Source organism: Strigops habroptila, chromosome 4 (assembly GCF_004027225.2).
Source record: "Strigops habroptila isolate Jane chromosome 4, bStrHab1.2.pri, whole genome shotgun sequence".
Classification (NCBI taxonomy): Eukaryota; Metazoa; Chordata; class Aves; order Psittaciformes; family Psittacidae; genus Strigops; species Strigops habroptila.
Genome location: NC_046358.1, coordinates 1,179,291 through 1,199,454, shown reverse-complemented (window position 1 = coordinate 1,199,454; position 20,164 = coordinate 1,179,291). Strand labels below are relative to the sequence as shown.

General features: G+C 47.9%; 2 protein-coding genes and 1 long non-coding RNA gene across 4 annotated transcripts in view; 1 reads left to right on the top strand and 2 right to left on the bottom strand.

The window, feature by feature from the left end:
• Positions 1 to 6,040: 6,040 nt before the first annotated feature.
• Positions 6,041 to 14,114, bottom strand: TALDO1 (transaldolase 1). The gene is made up of 8 exons (XM_030483682.1): positions 13,849 to 14,114; positions 11,436 to 11,559; positions 10,877 to 10,984; positions 10,113 to 10,244; positions 9,496 to 9,671; positions 8,679 to 8,876; positions 7,557 to 7,702; positions 6,041 to 6,270 (listed from the first exon to the last, which is right to left on the bottom strand). The coding sequence occupies exons 1-8, from the start codon at positions 13,943 to 13,945 to the stop codon at positions 6,238 to 6,240; spliced, it is 1,014 nt and encodes a 337-aa protein (XP_030339542.1). The 5' UTR covers positions 13,946 to 14,114; the 3' UTR covers positions 6,041 to 6,237.
• Positions 9,644 to 11,594, top strand: LOC115607021. The gene is made up of 2 exons (XR_003991057.1): positions 9,644 to 9,732; positions 10,851 to 11,594. It is a non-coding gene; the product is annotated as an uncharacterized LOC115607021 (long non-coding RNA).
• Positions 14,115 to 18,014: 3,900 nt separating the features above from the next.
• EPS8L2 (EPS8 like 2) overlaps positions 18,015 to 20,164 on the bottom strand; it is a 64,032-nt gene continuing 61,882 nt past the window's right edge. For both annotated transcript variants that reach the window (XM_030483612.1, XM_030483613.1), the window contains 3 exons: positions 19,777 to 19,960; positions 18,616 to 18,748; positions 18,015 to 18,304 (listed from right to left, as the gene is read on the bottom strand). In XM_030483612.1, coding sequence (XP_030339472.1) covers positions 18,233 to 18,304; positions 18,616 to 18,748; positions 19,777 to 19,960 — 389 coding nt within the window. In that variant the 3' untranslated portion in view covers positions 18,015 to 18,232. The remainder of the gene's footprint in view (positions 18,305 to 18,615; positions 18,749 to 19,776; positions 19,961 to 20,164) is intronic.

Here is a 20,164-nt window from a genome sequence, read left to right as displayed (position 1 = left end):
ATGGGAGCAGATAAAGAGGAGTTCCTGTGTGTATCTGCCGCCTTTCTCATCACACAGCCATTTCTCTCTCCTCAGTAACTGTCCTCAGTGTTGAAGCTGCTCTTGCAAAATAGAGGTAGAATTGCAGGATCCAGCAGGAAGTGAATGGGAAGGTGATATGTGCAGACCTGTGTGCTTCCAGCTTCTGATGTGGTGGTTGAGAAGGATGCTGGCTGGATGTGATCCAGCTTCTAGCAGCAAAGCAAAATGACTTTCGTAATGCAGCTCTCATGGGGATTTGTGGTATCTTTAGAAATGACACTGACAAATTGTGATTAGTGATGATGGCTCTTAAAAGCTCTTGTACAGCGTGACCAATTGTAGCCAAGGATTGGAGAAAATAAATGTATAAGTGGGAAAAGAAGATCAAATTAAAGTAGAAACTGCATGAAGCTGTTTGATGTCAGGCCAGAGACATTCAGGAAGGTTTCATTCTGTTTATTCTGGAGGGCGTCTTGTCAGTGGCTTAGCATATGAAGGCAGTATCCATCGTTTTGGCTCATTATTGTTTGACTTCTTTACTCTATCCATACAGGATTAATTGCACTTAGTCAGGAATGATACATATTGTTTAGTTATAGAGATGTATAGAGTTAAACTTTTTAAGTTTTCATTTAGTTCTCCAGTTTGGAAAAGCTTTCCATGCAGCAGGAAACCTCTTTTCAACCACACATTGGGCTATTTCTGTAACTGCTATTTATTTTTAAAGGGTTGAAGTCTGGATTTCAAAGGCCACAGCATGTCTATAGCTTGGGGTGTTGGAGCATCCATCCCTCCTTTAGTTCCGTGTTCATTTTGTTCCTCAGATGTAACAGTTGGCATTTTTGATACTTCATCTTTTGCTTAAAGTTATCTGCATCAACTAAAACCAGGAAGTGACATTACAGAATGAGTAACAGTTTTGTGGTATCTTGCAGTTTAAACTTCCTGTGTGAAGAATTTGAATACCTCAGTTTTTATCTTCTGCAGCCTGTGTGCTGTGCTTCCTTCCTGGCCCAGCTCAGAAGCAGGCCAGTGGGAAGTATCGCATCTCAAGCAGCTGAGCAATGATGTTTATCTTGGGTTTGGGTTTTAGCACTTGATTTTAAAATGTTATGCCTTTAAATGGTGTGTATTCTCCTCTTGTGGTTAGGAGAATGCAGATGCTCAAACTGCTTAGTACTTTCCTTACCTAATAATATCTAAAAAGAACGTGAAATAGCAGCAGCTGGGTTTAGGGGGGAAATTAGCTTAGATGTGGAATGATGCTGCATGTTGCCTTGTACATGTTGACCTTTATCAGTGCCTTAGCTTTTGGTACAGTTGGTGTCGTTAGTGCTTCACCACAATGTGTGCTAATCTTTGGCTGAAAGTTAAATTGAATGTCAAGACGTGTTTATGCTCCATCTAGTGACATGGGTTAGAAATGCTACACCGCACACTGACTTGAACTGCTGAGGAATTGGGAGTCATAGGATCATGGAATGATTTGTGTTGGAAAGGACTTTAAAGCTCACCCAGCTCCAACCCCTGCCATGGGCAGGGACACCTTCCACTAGAGCAGGTTGCTCCAAGCCCCTGTGTCCAACCTGGCCTTGAACACTGCCAGGGATGGGGCAGCCACAGCTTCTCTGGGCACCCTGTGCCAGCGCCTCAGCACCCTCACAGGGAAGAGCTTCTGCCTCAGAGCTCATCTCAGTCTCCCCTCTGGCAGGTTAAAGCCATTCCCCTTGGCCTCTCCCTACAGGCCCTTGTCTAAAGCCCCTCTCCAGGTTTCTTGTAGGCTCAAAACACACTGGCTCTTGACATACCCATTTAGCATGTGTGATGTATGTGTTGGTTTTCCTCTCTACCTGGCTTGAGTATAGCAATTGGAACAGCTCTAGGGAGGACAAGCTGTTGGTGGTGCTTGCAAATGTTCAGTGTTTCACTGTCTTTGTGATCAGCTGCTTACAGAGGACTCTGGCCTTTCAACACATGACAGGCTCTTTTGTCCCAAAGCCAGAACCTGCTTCTCAAACACATGGAAAGCTTCAAATTCTGGAGATTTTCAACCCACACAAACCCTGATTGTTTCAGTGCTGTGCTCTGGGGTGGCTGGTGCTTTAATCCTATGGATGGATGTTACCAGCCAGGCTTATTTCCTTAGAAATCTCTTCCTGGAAACATCAGCTGCTGGTTTATTTTATTTAAGGAACCACACACACAAAGAAGGTTACATTTTCTGTCTGGGCTTAATTCATGGGAGCATGTTCTGTGTTTTCCTCTGTTCTTATGGGCAGACATTGAAGTGTATCTGCTGGAAGCATCAGGGTGCTTCTGTGATACATGGAGTGGAAATGCCTGTGGGATGAATCCAAAGGGATAAGGGGCTTTCTCAGGTGGTTTATCCATAGGATAATCTTCACAGCTCACAGCTGTAAAGAAACATTCCTGTATTGTACCGCCATAAAAGATTTCTTTGCCAAGAACTGTGATCTTGGTTTTGATCCTCTTGACATTTAAATTCAGTTTTGCCTGTAACAATAATGAAAAGGTCTTTGTAGTTTGACCAGCGTGATGATTACAGGGCAAAAAGAGATTGAGTGACATGAAAGGTGATGAGGAATGGCCAAATCCCCACAGCCTGGGCTTTGAGTCCTCTGTGCTACCATGGCTCTCCTATAGTTGATGCTGTAGCTGCCATCAGCAGAAGGTAGCTTAGATCCTCTGAACTCAGAGGTGTCAGACACCTTGGGCAAACTCTTCTGATGAGAGGAAGTGTTGTCTCTTTAGAACACTTGACAAAGCATTTGCTTGTTTCAAGGGATCCCTTACAGGATGTTTGAACTCTGTCCTTGTTGCTGTCTGCAGTTAATGGTTATGAGTCATGGTAGATTCCATTACAGTATTAAAATGTTTAAATAGATTCTTTTCCTGCAGCTCCCACAGTATAATCTTACAAAAAACAATGGAAAAAAATGTGAACCTTCTGCTTTCTTCACCTTGGATGCTGTGGGATGAGCTCTGCTCTTTGATTCTGGGTAGCAGAGTGCCCTTCTGTGTTACTGATGGAACAGCCCTTTTGGCTTTGTACAGTGTTCTCCACTTCCCTTAGTGTGCTCTACTGTCAGTTCTGAGCTCCCTTGCAGGTTCTTGCAGCCACAGTAGTGACACTTAACTGAGGATCACTGGGCTGTGCTTCTGTGCTGGCCCTGAACAACAGCAGTGAGCCAAAGGGGATAATTCCAGTAGGATTGAGTGCCACAACTCCTGTAAGAATTACCTGCCTGCTGCATGTGTCACATCTCTGTCCCAGAGAGCTACACCTGAGTGTCAGGCTGTGTCTGAGCGGTGGGAATGCACGGAGTGCCCTCTGCTTTCTGGAAATGCTGCATTTCCTTAGATAACACCATGCCTGGAGGCTGCCCTGAGTGTGCGGCTGTCACAGGACACATGGGAGACCCCTTTGCAAATGCTCGCTCTGTGTGATCCAAATGCATCTGAGCTCAGGCTGTACCCTACACCCAGCAGTAAAGTGAAACCAAGCCCAAACCCCAAAGGTCAGCTTGTAAACTTCCTTCAGTTATACTGAAATCAAGTTTGAGCAGCAGAGCCCCCAGTGGCCTCTGACAGTCCTCACCCTGACAGCACAGTGGCTGGTTCAACCTGGGGAAGAGAAGGCTCCTGAAGGGGAGACCTTAGAGCAGCTCCAGTGCCTAAAGGGGCTCCAGGAAACCTGGAGAGGGGCTTTGGACAAGAGCCTGTGGGGACAGGCCAAGGGGAATGGCTTTAACCTGCCAGAGGGGAGACTGAGATGAGCTCTGAGGCAGAAGCTCTTCCCTGTGAGGGTGCTGAGGCGTTGGCACAGGGTGCCCAGAGAAGCTGTGGCTGCCCCATCCCTGGCAGTGTTCAAGGCCAGGTTGGACACAGGGGCTTGGAGCAACCTGCTCTAGTGGAAGGTGTCCCTGCCCGTGGCAGGGGTTGGAACTGGAGGAGCTTTAAGGGCTCTTCCAACACAAACCAGTCTGGGGTTCTCTGGCTTATGCCTTGGCTGTACTTGAAGTTCATTTTCCTTTCAGCAGGATGCCAATACTGTTAACAGTTTGCAATGACTCCAGTGATGCAGATCCAGTGCAGGCTGTGACTTGCAGTGACAGGTCCGATGCTGTGTGACCCAGTGCAGGGAGGTGGGGCCTCGGCAAAGCTTTTAATGCCAGCTTGACTTTGAAAGGCAAAAGGTGACCTCCCTCCAGACAGCTGGGTTCTACCCTGGCCTGCTGCTCACTGTTACCTTTACCTGTAGAGCAGAGGGGTCTCCATCGGTCCCCTGAGGTGGCTTCATCTCCTTCTGGTAGACAGGGACGTGGGAGTGCAGCACCACAGACATGGCTGGTGCAGTTGTTATCAGATCTGCATGTGGTTTGTGAGTACAGAGCTGGTGTCACTTCAGCTGAAACAACACTTCCCAGGCCGTTATGGTGGTGTCCTGACAATAGTGCTGCTGTGGCACACTGCTGTCAGTGATCAGTTGTTCCTTGGCTTGTTTTTCTTGTATTACTCAAGCTGGATACTGTGTGTGTAACTGTGGTAGCCTCAGTGCTGCCCTCTTCCTCCCCCTTTTTGAAGAGATTAGCTTCAGGGAACAGTATCTACACCTAAACAGGAACCTCTTAGAACCAACTAGCTTGGAAGGAACCTTTAAGATAAGTCCAACCATTACACCAGCACTGCCAAGGCCACCACTGAACCATGTCTGCAAGTCATGGGGGGACATCTCCACATCTTTTAAATACCCCCAGATATGGTGACTCCAGCACTGCCCTGGGCAGCCTGTTCCAATGCCTGAGCCACCCTTTGGGGAAGGAATTGTTCTTAATACCCAGCCTAAACCTCCCCTGGTGCAGCTTGAGGCCATTTCCTCTTGTCCTATTGCTTGTTCTAGTCTACTCTTGATGGAACTGGACCTATATAAACTAATAAGAGATCTATTTAATTAGTCTTAATGAAATACAGCATGAAATCTAATCACATGCAGCCCAACTTAATAAAAAACCCTGTAATTGGTAAAAGCTGCACTGGGATTAGGTCATTCCTGAGGAAGGCTGCACAGAGCTCTTCATCTTTTCCCAAAGCACCAGCTTAAGGGCAGTGAGGAAAGGATGATAGAAAAAACCCAAGCCAAAGCAACCCACAAATCACAAAACCACCTCATTTGTGGAGCAGTTGGCAGCAATTCCATGACTGTTGCGTAAAGAAAAGCAGTAACTCCCCCAAAGACAATATAGAAAGCTCTTAACAGATCATCTTGAGCTGTAGCCACATGTTCACTCTGTCAGCTCAGATTAACCAACTGTCAAGTGCTTTATTAACTGAGAGATTTAGTTCCTTACTTTTGAAAGCAGACTCTTTACTAACATCAGGGTACGTGTAGCTTGTGCTTGTGTTGTAATCTTAGTGGCATTTTCAGCTTCAGTCAACTCTCTCTTCTTGCTGTTACCTTGGTTTGGGCTCTTGGACAAGTGGTAAACAACTACATTGGACCAAATTCCTAAAAATTCCTTATGATGCAGCTTTTCCCCCATGCTAAAAGCATTGAAATACTCATTATGATGGGATGTACCAGGTTTGCCAACCAGCAAGTCACTACTGCTGCCAGCTTGGCTGCAGAAAGGGGAAAGGAAGGGACTGGAGCCTAGTTGGTAGAGTGTTTATATATAGAATCATAGAATGGTTTGGGTTGGAAAGGACCTTAAGATCATCCAGTTCCAACCCCCTGCCATGGGAGGGGTGTATATATACCTGTGTGTGCAATATATATGTGTATCTCATAAGAGTACGTGAGGGTTTAGTACCGAGGAGGGCTTTTGAAACCTCTGTCTTCTCTTTAGCCACAGTAAAACAGTGTGAAAGACAAAACTGCTTCTTAATGTGTTAAGGCTGTAGACTTAATTAGGAATTTGATACTAAATAAGTGTAGAAAAGCGTAAAATCCTGTGTCAGGTGTGTCCTGTAGCAGTGAAATCACCATGGGACAAGGACAGGCTGTGTTACTTTGCATGTATTGACAAAAGTGCCACCAAAATTGGAAATTCTATTTATCCCTTTGCAAATTGATAAAAAAGCATGATACAGAAATCTATCCATACACAGCATGAGACTTGTACAGGTAAGACATTTGTACATCCATTTACCCTCGGGTGAGCCACTCATCCAACCCTCAGGAACATCCTCATTTTCCTACTTCCCATTTTCAGCGCTGAACATTCGCTCCTAGAAAGAGAGAAGTAAAACACCAGAAGCTGAGTCAGAGTCTGGGAGCTGAGCTTTAGCAAAGCAGTTCACTGTGAAGTAGCTGTCAGTCAGCAACAGCAAGTTGTGGAGGCCTCGGAGCAGCTTCCAGTGTCTGAAGGGGGCTACAAGGATGCAGGAGGGGGACTCTGCATCAGGGACTGGAGCGATAGGACAAGGGGTGATGGGTTCAAACTGAAACAGGGGAAGTTCAGGTTAGATATAAGGAAGAAGCTCTTCCCTGTGAGGGTGCTGAGGCGCTGGCACAGGGTGCCCAGAGAAGCTGTGGCTGCCCCATCCCTGGCAGTGTTCAAGGCCAGGTTGGACACAGGGGCTTGGAGCAACCTGCTCTAGTGGAAGGTGTCCCTGCCCGTGGCAGGGGGTTGGAACTGGATGATCTTAAGGTCCTTTCCAACCCAAGCCATTCTATGATTCTAAGTACCTAGGTCAGGTACACTTGGTGTGTACTTTTTCCCCCCAAAACACACAGTTCAGTAAATGCCCTTTGAAAGACTCTCCATGAGCTGCCACAGGATTTTCACGTGGCCTGGCTCTACTCTGATCTGTTTGTGGTGCCTCATAGTGCCAAGTACAGACATGATTTACTTCCAGCTCACTATCTGGAAATTATTTACATGTCTCTTACCACTGCTGACAGCTAAAGAGTTTCAAATTAGACTTCAAGGACTTTTCACACTGACAGCAGTGTTAGCTTGATCAGCTGCCAGTCTAAACACTGCCTTGGGCCTCAAGCACCTGGTGTGGCTGTAGACATCTGCATGAATTCTTTCTTCAGATGCAGGAAGGTTTTACCAAGTTCACTTCATTTAGGTGTCCAGTTTGCAAGCTGCCTGTCCTACATAATGTGTACCACCTGCATAGAAGCCTGACCAGACTTGCTCATGGGTTCCTAATCCTTGGCCATACCACAGGGAGCTGCATGTTAGGAACGTGAGAAGTGGCAGCGTGAGTGGTGGGCCTGTAGGGATGGGACAAGGGGAATGGCTTTAAGCTGCCAGAGGGGAGATTGAGATGAGCTCTGAGGCAGAAGCTCTTCCCTGTGAGGGTGCTGAGGCGCTGGCACAGGGTGCCCAGAGAAGCTGTGGCTGCCCCATCCCTGGCAGTGTTCAAGGCCAGGTTGGACACAGGGGCTTGGAGCAACCTGCTCTAGTGGAAGGTGTCCCTGCCCGTGGCAGGGGGTTGGAACTGGATGAGCTTTAAGGTCCCTTCCAACCCAAACCACTCTGGGATTGTGATATAACATCTACCTTTAACATCCTCTCCAGCTTAATTGCATCTGCAGCAAATTTTCTGATCCCATCGGATAGTTTCTCCACAGCCATTTGGTCTTCGTTGTGGTGCCAGCGGAACGCCTTCTCATCCAGGTGGAGCTCCTCGAGCTCACATGCCTGAGCTGTGCAAAAAGAAATGAGAGACAAAACCATCAGATTATCATCAAATACCACCAGCTTCCTAAACCAGAAATGATTTAGGAAGGAACCAACTCCAGCTGTTGCATCATTCCAATTTCCAACATGACTTGCTATAGGAGGACATTCTGGGATGCAGGATTCAAAGTGCCCTGATCTGGATTTGGGACAGGAACAGAAGGTAACCTAGATGATCAGTTTCTCTTAAAACACAATGTTTATGTGCATGCCACTGTCTTGTATCTGCTTCCAAATGGTACTCTCAGACCTATTACAAAGAATTATGCAACAGTCCTACTGCAGTGAGACATTGTGAGCAAATATGCTGTGAACAATTGGGTCTTTGATTATTTGGCAAGTCCTTAACAAAAGCTCAATTGATAACACTCCTCCAGGCCAGCTCTGTCCTGTACCCAGCAACCCATGGCTACACCGTGCACAAATCTCTCCTGAGATGTAGTGTTTTAAAGGGAAGAGTAGTGCAGTGGGAACGTGCATTCAAAACCATTGTGGCACAGTATCATGAAGTCTTGCATGCAATTCATTTGAGTTTCTGGAGGGCAGGCACACCTTTTGACATGTTTAGAGCTGATTCCATCACTGATGCAATATTAAGATTAAACCAGGTTTGGCATCTTTGCTAATGGTAGAATCTCATCCCAAGTATATAATGTATAAACTTCCTCCTGCTCTCTGCACTCTCAGAAGAAGTCGCACAGTGTTTGAGCACACTCAGACCCCATCCTAATTCCAGTCAGTGTACTCAGCAGAACCTAAGACCCTAAAGAAGTAACTGTGTGGCAGCAGCAGCTGTAATGTATGTAATGAGGCTACTGTGCTTTAGAGAGGGGCCAGGACTTACCCTTAGAGCAAGAACCACAGAGCTGAGGGGAACAACACACTCAACACTCAATAAGAAAGGGAGCCTGAGTAAGCCCATGTTCCCAGCAGCAGACTTACCCTCTTTTACACTGAGTGTGGGAGTTAACTTGACATACTCTTTGCTGAGCTCTGCCAAAAGCTTGGGTGAAATAGTGAGATAGTCACAGCCTGTCAGGGCTTTTATTTCGCCAGTGTTTCGAAACGAAGCACCCATCACGATGGTTTTGTAGCCAAACTTCTTGTAGTAGTTGTAGATCTTGGTGACACTCTTCACTCCTAAAAGGGAGAAATCAGCAACTTTCAGGATGGTACAAGAAGAGCGATTTGGACCTACTTGAGCAAATACAGAGGAGGGCATGAAGATGCTGCAAGGGCTGGAGCAGCTCTGCTCTGGAGCCAGGCTGAGAGAGCTGGGCTGGGGCAGCCTGGAGAAGAGAAGGCTCCTGAAGGGGAGACCTTAGAGCAGCTCCAGTGCCTAAAGGGGCTCCAGGAAACCTGGAGAGGGGCTTTGGACAAGGGCCTGTAGGGACAGGCCAAGGGGAATGGCTTTAACCTGCCAGAGGGGAGACTGAGATGAGCTCTGAGGCAGAAGCTCTTCCCTGTGAGGGTGCTGAGGCGCTGGCACAGGGTGCCCAGAGAAGCTGTGGCTGCCCCATCCCTGGCAGTGTTCAAGGCCAGGTTGGACACAGGGGCTTGGAGCAACCTGCTCTAGTGGAAGGTGTCCCTGCCCGTGGCAGGAGGGCAGGATTGGAGGAGCTTTAAGATGTCTTCCAACGCAAACCACTCTGCGATGTACAGATGATTATTTAGAACATGCTCAAACCCCCAGGGGATTTATGAGTCAGCTGCAGTTTGATGAGTAGCTATGGTATATTTAATAATGTTAAAAGCTCACCTGGATCCTCTGAAGGCTCATAGCTTTTCTTGTCTCCATTTGCAACATACCAATCCAAGATACGTCCTACAAACGGGGAGATCAGAGTAACTCCAGCTTCAGCACAGGCAACTGCCTGAGCAAAGGAGAACAGCAAGGTCATGTTGCAGTGAATCCCATGCTCTGCTTCCAGAACCCTGCAGACAGAGGGTTGAAACAGCAGTTTGCTCACCTACTCGATATCTTTTCTACTAAATAGTAGGTTAAACTATTGTGTTTCTTGAATTAAGTTAGGAATGTGGTACAGTTGAGAAGCTTTAAAGTTTTAAGCTAACAGCAAGTGTTTTGTGCTGCCAGACTCTGCTTTATTAATGCTGTTTCTCAAAGCAAATGCAGGCTCCTTTGCATGACTTTTCAGGAAACTCTTACTTGTGGCCTGGCTTTTGTATGACCAAACTTTTCCTCTTTCAACACAAAGCTGTAGCACAGCACCTTCCTTGCTCACTGTACCCTAGTGACAGACTTCCTGGTGCAATGCTTTCAAAACATTCCTTAGTTGAAGCGTGGAATGTGTTTGGCAGGTGCCTATGAGCAGGCAGAAGCATGCAATGAATCAGCACATAAGGTACAGTACTTACTTGCCAGCCTGGATTCCTTCCCACGTTGAGGAGAGCTTGATGAGAATCCGATCTTTACCAATCCCTGCTTCCTTATAAAGGTCAATGAGGCGCCTGGCCCTTTGAATCATTCCTTCCTTATCAAAGGACAACCTTTGGAACAAGAGCAGGACTGCTTAAAACTGACTTTTAAATGCTCTCCCCCCAAACCCCACTGAAAAACATTGTCTTATCATTTATATGCCAATAGTATGTTTCTGTTCTCAGAGGTGCTTCCTGAGCCCATCAAGAAGGTGTTTTACAGCACCACTGCTCTTTGATTCAGAGGATCCAGAGCTCCAGATGGCTTTCCTTGAGAAAGTTATAGGTTTCCTCCAGTTTATCCCAATGAATGCAGGAGCTGAGCATTAGAAGTGACTTGGCAGTGAGTAGTTAACAGATAAATCCTACATGAGTCTTGAAAGAAACTGTTCAAACAGATCTCTTGTTAAACTGAGAAGACATTATCACACAGAAGAGAATAAGTGTACTGGAAGCATGAGGCTTCCCTTGCTTAAGAAACAAGGGGAAGATGACAGAAATCCAAGCTCAGCATTTCTTGTTTTCATATAATTTGATCACAGAACCAAGCAGGAAATCCATGTTCTAACTAAATACTAACAACATAAACTCTTGCTAGTCTCAAACAGCGAGCTCTCTAGTCAAGAACATCTTTCTCCAACTCACATCATGTCTCTTTTTGCCTGTACAAATCTCCAGGGTAACCCAGAGGAAAAAGAGCCAACCTTGCATCCACCTCTGTGGACACACGCCCAGGTATCCGCTTCAGTATTTCAGCTCCAAAGAGTACAAAAAGTTTGTCACAAGCATTTTTGATCTGTTCCTCTTCTGACCTGGAAAGCACAGAGAGCAAAAGCATTTCTATGAGGGGGAGGAAAAGCAAATGTGCATTCATGCCTTGCCATGGATTTGAAGATCTAATTTCACAGCCCATTTAACATTAAGTTCCAGAGTTCGAACAGCCACTTCTCTGCTCCGTGTTTATGTTGCACCTTCCCTGCACCACCAGCAGTGTTACCTTTGGACACTCTCTCCTATAATGCAGTCCGCTCCAGAGTGTTTCCCTGAGCAGCCTAGAAGGCCATGTGTGAATTGGTGCTTCAAAGCACATCCAAAATGAGCACAAGAAATTCTGTCTTTAAGGATTAAGGCTTTTTGGGGCAGGAGATACATCCAGGAGTACATGAGGGGAAAACCTCAGGACATTGCTAGTAGTACTAAAGACTATTTGTATAAATAAGATGTCTTAGATATCCATGGAGATAAAAACCCCGCTTTAGTTACCCGCCAAGCTTCTTCCCATAGGCAACAGCATCATCCACCAGTTCCTGGTAAGCTGGCATCTGAGCAGCAGCTAGGATCAGAGAGGGGTTTGTGGTGGCATCCAGGGGCTTGTACTCATCAATTGCTAGAGAAATAAAAAGAGCCTGTTTAGAACCATGAGCAAGGCTGAGCAATTCAAAGGGGTTTGCTCCAATATGTGTGAATATAAACCCTCTTGGCTGTAGGGTTGTAGTGTTTGTGATGGAGCAAAAGAGTGCACAGTGATGTTTAAATGCTGCTGCCTGAAAGCTTGTGCTAGAAGGACCACAACAAAGATAACAGAGCTACAACAGTGAGATAAAGCAGAGTTTACTCGCTACTACAGACACTGCCCACAGGAAATTAACTGGTAGAAATGACAGATGAGAAGTGGTACTTCTATCAGTCCACATTGTATTCAGCAGCCCAGCCAAGTTCCAGGAGTCACAGTGGGAAGGTGAAGACAAGGGGATCCTTCTTCCCTCTGAGCAGTTGGGCTTTTGGTTGTCTACAACCATTTGTACCAGAACAGAACTCCTCACCAGCCAGGCTCCAGAAACTTCTCTTAGTGCTCTTGAAGCTTTCAAAGAGTTGCAAACCATTTCTTAGCATCTGTTCTTGTAACTCCCATGTACTCCCAGGCTTCCTTCTGTCCAGAAGTTATTTCACCCTTTGGTTTTCCTTAAGCATCTCAAACTACACGTTTGGAATGACACCCGTTGTTTGCTAGAGCAGGCTGTGACCCTGTGGCCCTCATCACAGCGGAGCTGCCTGGCATGCAGAGCCTGACTCAGCAACCAGGGCAGGGAGAGAGCCTCTGCAGGGCCCTCCAGTGATTCCTGCTCCCGAGCTCCCTGGTTAGCACAGCTAAACATGAAAACCAACAGAATATTCATAGCTGGCTCATTTTCCTCAGGGTTTTTAGGTGAAAACCCAAGTTAGAGAGTGCAACTTCATGTTTTGAGTCATAAAAGTATTGTTTTTCCATAGCTCCCTCCTGGGCAGTGATTGTGATCCTGGACCGAGTCCATTCCACACAAACAGGTCCTTCAAAACACACTTTCATTCACGTGGATATGGCTTAAAATAAAGCAGGATGCCAACAAAACAAAACTCAGTCCTGGAGCACAGGCAGAGTTTTAGAGAAGTGTATTTTGACCATTGGTTACTTCTTTCCAGCATTGCAGCATCTGAAAGCTCTTGTGGGTCTCTGGCAACATGCACAAAGTGACCTCGTGAAGCCTGTTGCCCAGTTCTCCCCACCACCAGGAACTGGGGTGAGCAACAATGGTGCCACCAGTGATTGACCTGAACTCCATGTGCATGTCGGGATGTTCCAGATGCTGACTGTAGCCTTGTCTGGACTGTCCAAAAGACCCACAATAAGCAGCCAGGGATCAAGTGCAAAACTGCTTCAAGGCGTCTTCAATCCCTGTCTTGAACAAAAGTCTTCAATCCCTGAAGACAAACACCCTCTTGGCCATCACAAGGATGTTTTTCACAACCAGGGTAGGCAGGTTTGAAATCTATGCGATTTTAAATCCGTGCCCCATCCCTGGCAGTGTTCAAGGCCAGGTTGGACACAGGGGCTTGGAGCAACCTGCTCTAGTGGAAGGTGTCCCTGCCCGTGGCAGGGGGTTGGAACTGGAGGAGCTTTAAGGTCCCTTCCAACACAAACCATCTTACGGCTCCATGAATTTCAGCATGTGCTGGGTTATAGCCAGAGTTTAGCCAGGTTTGTTGCTACTCCAAAGCACACAAACCTCTCAAGGCTGAAGTTACTTCATCCCATAGTGCTTCCAGCTCTTCCGATGGTTGATAAAGCTGCATCCCCGCCCCGAACCCTTTGTGGTACAGTGGTTCTCCTGTCAGACTGACACAAGCGAGTGACAGTTTCTCTGTAGCACTTGAAATCAAGCAAGTAACAGACGTATGTGACCTGGAGTCAGGATCAGTCCGTGAACACATGCTCAGCACCGTGTGACACGTGTCCCTGTGTGCTCTTAATCCTAAATTTACCGATGTGAGCCGATGCCGGTGCCGTTCGGGATGGTTTATCCATCGCTGGTGGGATTAGCATAGCAGCAGATTACCGCGGGGCTCCGGGAGCGCACGGCAGGACCCAGGACGTTCCCAGGGGAAGGATTCTGCAGGTCCCACGAACCGGGAAAGCTCCGTGATGTGGAATTAAAACCACTCAAAGCCGCGCCTTGCCCCCCCCGCCCCGCGTTAGGTAACGGCGCCTTTCGCAACGTCGGTCCCCCCCCCCGCCCCAGGGTGGTTCGCTCCCCATTGGCCGCTCGCCCCTTGGGCCGGGCGCGCCCACTCTCCACGGGGCAGGGGGGGAAGGAAAGCTCTGACAGGCGTCCCCCCCACACCTCCCGCCGCCTCTCACCGTTGAAATCCCCGGTGTCCGCCACCACCGTGGTGTGGTGCTTGAGCTGGTCCAGCACCGACTCCATCTTCTGCCGCTTCACGGGGGACACCGACATGGTCCGCGGGGTGTGTGTCGGGAGGGATCGCGCTGTCTATAAGGAACCCGAAGGGGAGCCGGCCTGTGCGCGCACCCGCCGCTCGCTCGCTCCCGACACCCGCCGCCCGCAGCCAATCCCATCCCAGGAGGGAGGCAGCGAGCCAATCAGGAGCGCGGAGGTAAGACGGACGAGGCTGGGAGGAGCCGGAGCAGAGCAGAGGCGAGGAAGGAAGTCGCTGATTGGGCGGTTCGTGAGGGCGGGTGGTCACCTTGGTGACGGGGGATGCGGCTGCTCCCGCTCGCCATTGCGCGCCGCGCCGTGAGGGCGGCCGGTGATCGGGGCCGCTGCCCGGGCGGGCTGGGGCGAGCGACCCTCCTGCCCCTGTGAACCCCTGTGGGGCCTCCTCACCGGCGGGCGAGCCGCCTAAACCGCCCCTCAGACACCCGTCCCTCTGGAACCCGCGCGGCTGCTGCAGGGCAGCGCTCCGCTGGGGACACAAGATGGCGGCGGGACGGTGCCTGAGGCGTCGGCCCCGTTTAGCAGCCGTGAGGAGAGACCCGAGCCACGCCTGGGTTAACCCGCTGCACGAGCTCAGCGGTGCGTTTCCTCCCTCGGCAGGGCTTGAAAACGGCTTGTGAGCCAGGGCCCCAGCCTGCTCTGCCGTGTGGAGAGCCCCCAAGCCGGCAAGGCACACATCCTTGGGCACATAGGGCTGTTTATCCACCTAAGCTTCATGTAAAAGAAGGCAATGCTGTTAACAGGGTTGTGATTCCAAAACAGAGGATGGGACTTGGCTGGAAATGTAGCAGAATCTGGCACTTGGGCTTTAAACAGAGGCTCTTTGGATCATGCTGTTCCCCTCATTTTCTCTTGTATTGTTTTCAACTGTGGAAGCTGCCATGGTAATTTCCCTTCCTGATATACAAGAATATGCTTTTGTACAACCTTCTGGTGCTTTGTTCTAACCAAAGAGAGGATAATGGAAAGAGGCGTTGGGTTTAAGGCCTGTTTGAATCCTGTCACTATGTAGGAAGCGTGTTCTCATTGTCTCCAGAGTCCTTTGCCAAGGGATAAGAGAGGCTCCTTTGTATATCCCTTCCCTTTGCTTTGTTCTCGGCCCTGGATCAGCTGGCATTGCCCATTTTTAGCTTGCCAGTGCAAAATGTAGCCTTGGGCACTATCTGTGTGTGTTGGCTCAGTTGCATGTTCCAGAGCTCTGTGAAATCTGTTCTTCAAGATGATGAGCAAGGGGATGTTTTGGCTTTCCCAGCACTTGATTGCTGTCATATGTGTGATTTTCACCTTCCCCTGGTTTTAGACAGCAATGGTTATCACGGCTGTAACATCCTTCCTTGTGAATGACACTCCCCCAGACACAAAAGGAAACAGTTTCAGATACTCCCATGGGTATCTCAGTCTCACAGAGACAAGTTGTTACATTACTTTAACCTGCCAGAGGCGAGACTGAGATGAGCTCTTAAGCAGAAGCTCTTCCCTGTGAGGGTGCTGAGGCGCTGGCACAGGGTGCCCAGAGAAGCTGTGGCTGCCCCATCCCTGGCAGTGTTCAAGGCCAGGTTGGACACAGGGGCTTGGAGCAACCTGCTCTAGTGGAAGGTGTCCCTGCCCGTGGCAGGGCACTGGGACTCGATGAGCTTTAAACTCCCTTCAACCCAAACCACTCTCTTGTTCTATGATTCTATGAAAAGCCAGCCCTTAACAACTGCCTTTGTGTTTTATATCCAAGTGAAAGACACAGAGCCAGAGTTATAAGTATAACTTAACTATTTTAATAAATCTTATACAGTGCATGGTTATATCATTTTATCCTTCGTTCAATTACATTTTAATGTACATTATAGCTTTATCTGCAGGCAGTACAAATATAACAGATGCACAGCTTAGTCATATGGAGATTTCAAAAGTGACTTCTGCATAAAGTCTACTGATACATTTATGTTATGAAATGCCCCTGTGGCTCCCAGCTTTCCACCTCTATTGTAATCCCAAGTAATACTAATTCTGTGTGATTTCCCTTCCTTTATACCCAAAGCCAAGACCAGTGTTGTGTTCCCTACCTCACCATATGGTTTTGTTTTCATTTTAGAAATGATCCAGCCTCCTGTGCTTCAACATCTGCTTCCCATCTTCACCCCAACCCAGAGCCAGGGCTGCTCAGGAGGATTGGCCTCTTCATCCCTCCCTGACAAGGTGAGTGCCCTTTCTCAATTCCAGCTGCTGCAGTAAGCCAGTGACTATAAACCATGCTCCTCCCCTCTGAGTTCCCTACCTGCACCCTCCTGCTGCTGGTGCTAACCATGTTCTAATTCAAGATGAGGAAAATATATGATTTCTGGAAGAACAAAACCAAAATTGAGATGTGCATCAGCGTTGTCAGATTTAGACACATGTTGCCCGGTCCCTGCTTCACAGCAGCATGGCTCTTTCCCTTAAATGTGCAAAGACTTAGGCATGTGCTTAAGCTTTAAAGGAGGTGGGACCACTGACAGCAGGTAAAGGAAAGCACATGGGAGGCTTTGTGGAGCCTGGAGCTGAATTCCCATTCAGCCAAAGTTAAGGTGTGTGAATGAAGGAGAAGACAAAGTGTTCATGGTCTGTGAGCGGCTCCTGTAGATGTGTTTGCTTTGCTGCATCCCTGCCAAGTTGGTCTGGAAGTAAAATCCAAATCTAAATACAGCCTGTGCCAAACTGGCTGTGGATAGGAAATCTGATAGGTGCTTGCTTGAGGTTTTAAAGCTTTGATTAAATTATTGGTGCATAATCCCTTAGTTATGTCTCTAGGGAAAGGGATTTTTTCCTTATACCTACTTTAGATTATAAGAATTGGGGGGGTTTCACTAGATACATGTGCATATGCACATAATGTTATTAAGAAAAACAGGAAGCAAAGAACAACAGCCTCTGTTAAATTAGGTGGGTTTTTTTGTCTTGTGACCATTTACTCTGTATTAAAACCCTTTCCAAGAGTGCTTCTGTTTCTTACATATTTAGGAAGCATTTCAGATTGCTCTTTGCAATGAAAACATGAAGGTGGGGATGAGGTTGGGAGCAAATAGCAAGGGCTTCTCTTCAGCTTGTCTCAGGCCTGGCTTTGGCAGTGCTGCAGCTCTGTGGTACAGGATCAGTGCCAAGGTGATGGGCTGCACGGCTGCCCTGAGCCCTGGCGTATGTGCAGGCGAGGATGGTCATAGATTCATAGGATGGTTTGTGTTGGAAGGGAGCTTAAAGCTCCTCCAGCTCCAACCCCTGCCACAGGCAGGGACACCTTCCACTAGAGCAGGTTGCTCCAAGCCCCTGTGTCCAACCTGGCCTTGAACACTGCCAGGGATGGGGCAGCCACAGCTTCTCTGAGCACCCTGTGCCAGCGCCTCAGCACCCTTACAGGGAAGAGCTTCTGCTGAAGAGCTCATCTCAATCTCCCCTCTGGCAGGTTAAAGCCATTCCCCTTGTCCTGTCCCTACAGGCCCTGGGGAGGGACATTTTACAAGGGGCTGTAGGGACGGGACAAGGGGGAATGGCTTTAAGCTGAAAGCAGTGAGATTGAGATGAGACATTAGGAAGAAATTCTAATGTCTTCCTGCTGCTGAGCCTGAGCTCACCTATTTGCAGATTCAAATCACTTGGATCCTGCTCATTGTGCAATGAAAGCCCATTGCCACTGTTTGAAGGCAGTACTAACTGGTGCAGGAAGGAAGCAGCCAGTCTTTGATCCTGAGTGCTGCAATTCATCCAACGAGGGAACATGGGGGGACAGAAGGAGGACAGTGAGTTCTCACAGAGGCTTGGCAGGGGCTCTCTGCCATGGAGAAGGAAATGCAAAGTGAGGAGGAAAAGACTTACTTCTATGGTCCAGACTAAACATTCAGGCTGGCTCATTCCCTGTGTGTACCATGCCTGCTCTTCCCAAGCCATGCTGGCCAGGGGGGTGGGAGCAGGGACAGCCCTCCCAGAGAAGCTTTGTGGGGTGTTTTTAGCTCAAATCCAGCCATTGTCATACATCCTGCCACGTGTGTGAATTCTCATCTGCTCTGTTGCATGCACATAAAATTCAGTATAAAATATATAGTTATATAAAAAAAAAATACTCCATGCAATATTAAAACACCTTTCCCAGTGGAACATGGTCTTATTGTCTACCCTTCTCACCAGTGTTCATGAAAGTGTCACTTTGATGGCAGTGGCACACTAAGTGCAGCACTGCTGTCCCTCACCTGGAGCAGGGGTCGTTGCTGTCATTCCCTTTTCCTGCACTACTATGACTAAGAGCTCAACTAAAGCAGAGAGAGTTTAATTAGCAGAATCAATCCTTTCCTGGCGACGCTTCATGATCTCCTGCAGCTCGGACTCCCCTCTGCTCTTCTGGAATGGAAAAAAACAGGAAGGTTGAATTGAACTTCAAGCTGTAGTTAAATTATAGTATTTAATGCTGGAAAAGTAGAGCTGATTTCATAGGGGTGAGTGATACCAGAGAGGACAGGTCAGTGGAAACAGGGTGATCTGCCTTATAGATCTGGGGCTTTTTGGCTTAAAAGACTTCTCAGGTTGTGTGGGTTTTGGTTGGTTGTTGAGGTTTTTTAAGTTGTATTTCATGAAATGTGTGTTTAATGGGGTACCTGCCACTGCTGGTACAGGCACCCATTCGGGTAGGAGTTGTCCCAAAAGCTACTTACCTCCAGCTGGTTTTTCTCCACAGTGATTTTACTGTAGACTCTGTTGCCTTCATCACCACACACTTTCTTCAGCTCCTCTCTGTTGAGGGAGAAGAGCTGAGCTCCAGTGAGGATCCCAAGGTGTTCCACTGTCCTGGGAAGACACAAAGTGAGATGGTGGTTGTATCACACACGGCCTCTTGCCAAAGGCAAGGAGTCAGAGATCAAAGGGCTTGGAGCAGGTGATGCGCAGCTCCTACACCACGAGTATATCACACACAAGGCCCCAGGGTGGCAGCTGCTGGGTAACCCAAGCTCTTGGCAGGGATGGCAAGACATGAGGAGTGGGTGAAGCCACGTGTCACCCTGGCACCCACTATGTACCCAGCCCCATGGGTATTGCAGTGGGTGAAGCCACGTGTCACCCTGGCACCCACTGTGTACCCAGCCCTACGGGTATTGCAGTGGTTCCACTCCAGCTACATTGTGTTTCAGGAGCAATCCTGGAGCTCCTCTTGGCTCCCTGTGCAGAGTGTGGGTTGTAGCTCCTAACCCTTGACCATGCACGGCTTTTTGGTCCTGTGCTGGTGGCTGGAGGATTTGTTGGTCCCAGCTGAGGGTCTGGCTTTTCCTTTTTAGGACAGCTGAGAATCCCAGACTGGTTTGGGTTGGAAAGGACCTTAAAGTTCATCCAGTTCCAACCCTGTGCCACAGGCAGGGACATCTTCCACTAGACCAGCTTCTCCAGAGACAGGCAGTCACCTGGAACTGGCATTTCAGGCCATGTGCTTAGTTACTTCATCAGTTATTTCTCTCAAAGCTCAGCACTTTGAACTGGAAAACTGGGACCAGACAAACACTAAGATGTTGTGCAGTGCTGGGCTGTGAGTAGTGTGAATAAGCAAGACCTTTATTTAGCTACACATTAGGTCTTTTGCTGCACTGCAAGACAAGGTTTACTTGATAGCGTAGAAGGAAGAAAGGGAGTAAGTTTGTGCTCTGAATTTAATATGTTATATTAAATATAGCCTGGATTTAATATGATGGAAATCTAATTTGCAACACAGACTCTGTAAGTAAATATGAGTGACTTCTAATCCAGCTGAAATGTTGCAAGCTGCCTCCCCCACTCCTTTCTACATGAAGGATCAGCATTTCATAGAGCAGTAAACCAGATCTTACTCTTTGCTGAATGACTTTGCCTCCAGCCAAGCTTTGACTTCTTCAGTGCTGGACTCGAAGGTGAGGGGCACAAAAACCTGCTGAGGCTTTTCCACTTTGAAATTCCGATGGGGAGGCTGAATCTTGTTGTTTGTGATCTTCTTTAGCAGCTCATCGTTCAGCTCATCCATTTGATGAATAAGTTCTGGGGAAACAAGGCACAGGTAAAGGGAAGGAAATCCAAGTGTTCAGTCACAAATCCTATGAAATGAATGTGTTTGTGGGGACACTGTGAGGAAAGAGCAGAATGTGGCTCAGCATTTTTATTAACTCTGTAGATACACCAAAGGAAAGTGCTTACTCTTGTATTTAAGTTCTAAAGAACAGGCTTAAGTGCTTTGTTAGATCA

Excerpts from the sequence above, each read along its gene's own strand:
- TALDO1 (XM_030483682.1), bottom strand. The coding sequence starts at position 13,945 with ATGTCGGTGTCCCCCGTGAAGCGGCAGAAGATGGAGTCGGTGCTGGAC. Across the intron at positions 8,877-9,495 it reads TGAGCCTTCAGAGGATCCAG|GAGTGAAGAGTGTCACCAAG; the intron begins GTGAGCTTTTAA and ends TCTCCCTTTTAG. Across the intron at positions 7,703-8,678 it reads CACACTCAGTGTAAAAGAGG|CTCAGGCATGTGAGCTCGAG; the intron begins GTAAGTCTGCTG and ends CTTTTTGCACAG.